This window comes from Lipotes vexillifer, unplaced genomic scaffold (genome assembly GCF_000442215.2).
Source record: "Lipotes vexillifer unplaced genomic scaffold, Lipotes_vexillifer_v1.1 scaffold12, whole genome shotgun sequence".
In the NCBI taxonomy this organism is placed as follows: domain Eukaryota; kingdom Metazoa; phylum Chordata; class Mammalia; order Artiodactyla; family Lipotidae; genus Lipotes; species Lipotes vexillifer.
The window spans coordinates 4264612-4266810 of NW_006796716.1; the positions used below are offsets into that span (position 1 = coordinate 4264612).

At 60.0% G+C, this 2199-nt stretch overlaps 1 protein-coding gene across 1 annotated transcript in view; it reads left to right on the plus strand.

Moving 5' to 3' along the window:
- ACHE (acetylcholinesterase (Yt blood group)) overlaps positions 1 to 2105 on the plus strand; it is a 10582-nt gene extending 8477 nt beyond the window's left edge. The window contains exon 5 of the mRNA XM_007468833.1: positions 1759 to 2105. Coding sequence (XP_007468895.1) covers positions 1759 to 1880 — 122 coding nt within the window. The 3' untranslated portion in view covers positions 1881 to 2105. The remainder of the gene's footprint in view (positions 1 to 1758) is intronic.
- Positions 2106 to 2199: the final 94 nt, after the last annotated feature.

The window sequence follows — 2199 nt, forward strand, 5'->3', positions numbered from 1 at the left end:
GGTGGGGGGCGGGTGGGTGGTGGTGGTGGTGGTGGCGCGAGTTCACAAAGGAAAGGAGACAAAGGGGGAGAGAGAGAATGACAAAGGAGACCCCAAGAGAAGGGAAGGAGGGAGGAAGGCAAGGTGGCAGATCCTGATGAGACAAGGACAGAGCTGAGGGAGGCAAAGAGAAGAGACAGACAAGGAGAGACAGACAAAGGAGTTACCAGAGCAGTTAGGAGTGTGGATTGTAGAACTGGATCAATTGGACCAGTGATGATTTTTTTAGCTGTGACGCACACGAATGCACACACACGCACACAGTTTACCTGTCTGAAGAAGGGGACCATAAATATCCCATCACATGGGTGTCCGCAGAAGTAAACCTGATGTTTGTAGAGATGGGACTGGGCCTGAGTATATAGTAAGGGCTCAGTAAATCATAGCAATTTTTTAAATGGGAGAAACAAAGATGGAGCAGAAAAATTGAGGGAAAAAAAAAGAGGAACAACAGAAAGAGGGAGGGCAGGAGGAAGGGGAAGACTCCGGAGGACGGAGCATATTGGAAAAGAGAAAGGATGAAGGAGAATGTGGGAGGGAGGAGACGGGGCTCTCCCTGGAGCCTAAGAGGGAACGGCATGGGTCAGGAAGCAGCCTGCCTCCTCCTACTCTCCATCTCCATTCCCCAGCCCCCAGGGGCTGAGCTTTCCCTTTCCTTCCGCAGGGACCCCAATGACCCCCGAGACCCCAAAGCCCCGCAGTGGCCACCGTACACGGCGGGAGCGCAGCAGTACGTGAGCCTGAACCTGCGGCCGCTAGAGGTGCGGCGGGGGCTGCGCGCCCAGGCCTGCGCCTTCTGGAACCGCTTCCTACCCAAATTGCTCAGCGCCACCGGTACGCAGGGGCCAGCGGGCAGGGGCTGGGAGGAGGCGGGGGAGAAAAGGGGCGCGGAGAGAGAGAGGGAACTGGGAGCCGGCCGGGTGTAACCCCTCTCTTCTCCCCCCAGCCTCGGAGGCCCCCTGCACCTGCTCAGGCCCCGCCCACGGGGAGGCTGCCCCGAGGCCCAGGCCCGGCCTCCCCCTGTCCCTCCTCCTCCTCCTCTCCCTCCTCCTCTCCCGGTTCCTGCGGCTGTGACCACGGCCTCTTCCCCCTCCGGCCTCAGGGGGCCCCTCCTCTAATGAGTGGTCGGACTGTGGGGAAGGGCTCCACTCAGGGATCTCCGACCCAGCGCCCCCTGCCTCCTCAAACCGAGAAACTCAAACTGGACAGGGCTGGGGGCAGGGGGGTAGTGGGGGGGGTGGGAGGACACCAACGACCCATCTCAGGGATCCACACGCCTTTATTGTTGAAATGAAAAAGCCAATTTTCTTTTTTCATAAAATTATTATTTGGAGCCTGAGCTTGGTGTTGGGGTGGGAGGGAGGCCCTAGGGCTAGATAGCACCCCCAGTGGGGCTATAACCGCCAACCATTTCTGTCTCTTCTCTTTTCCCCACCAACCCACGGATCCTTCTCCTCTGATCCCTTCTGTCCCCCTGTCTTCCGGTCATTTTCTCTCCCTCCCTCCTCCTTCCCGCCATCCTTCTCTGGCCCGCCTCTACCCTCGTCCTTCCCCTGGTCTTCCGTCTGTTGCATGTTCTCCTGATCCTCTTTCCACCACCCAACGTGGTCTCCTACATTCTCCGTGTGTCCTCCCTGAACTCACGCCCCCCTCCAATGTCCGTTCCCGTCCTTCCCCATGTCCTCCCCCACACCCACTTGCCGGGCACCCTGGCCGCAGACACGCTGGACGAGGCTGAGCGCCAGTGGAAGGCTGAGTTCCACCGCTGGAGCTCCTACATGGTGCACTGGAAGAACCAGTTTGACCATTACAGCAAGCAGGATCGCTGCTCAGACCTGTGACCCAGGAGGGACCCCCTCGTCCCGCTGCCCTGCCCGCCCCGCCCGGCCCCTCAGCTGTATATACTATTTATTTAAGGGTTGGGATATAACACAGAGGATCCCTAGACCCTGCCCACCCACCCCCGACTTTCCCCTGGGGCTCCCCGCCCTCTGCATGCCTCGGGCCGAGCCCCCTCCCCCGCGGTGCCTTCGCCCCTCTGGGCTGCCAATAAACTGTTACAGCCACAGGAGTGTGCGCGCCTGGGGTGCCAGGGTCCGGGCAGAATGCCTCAACCACTGGGGTTGAGTGAATGGAGGGATGGGTGCTAAAGCCGGCGGG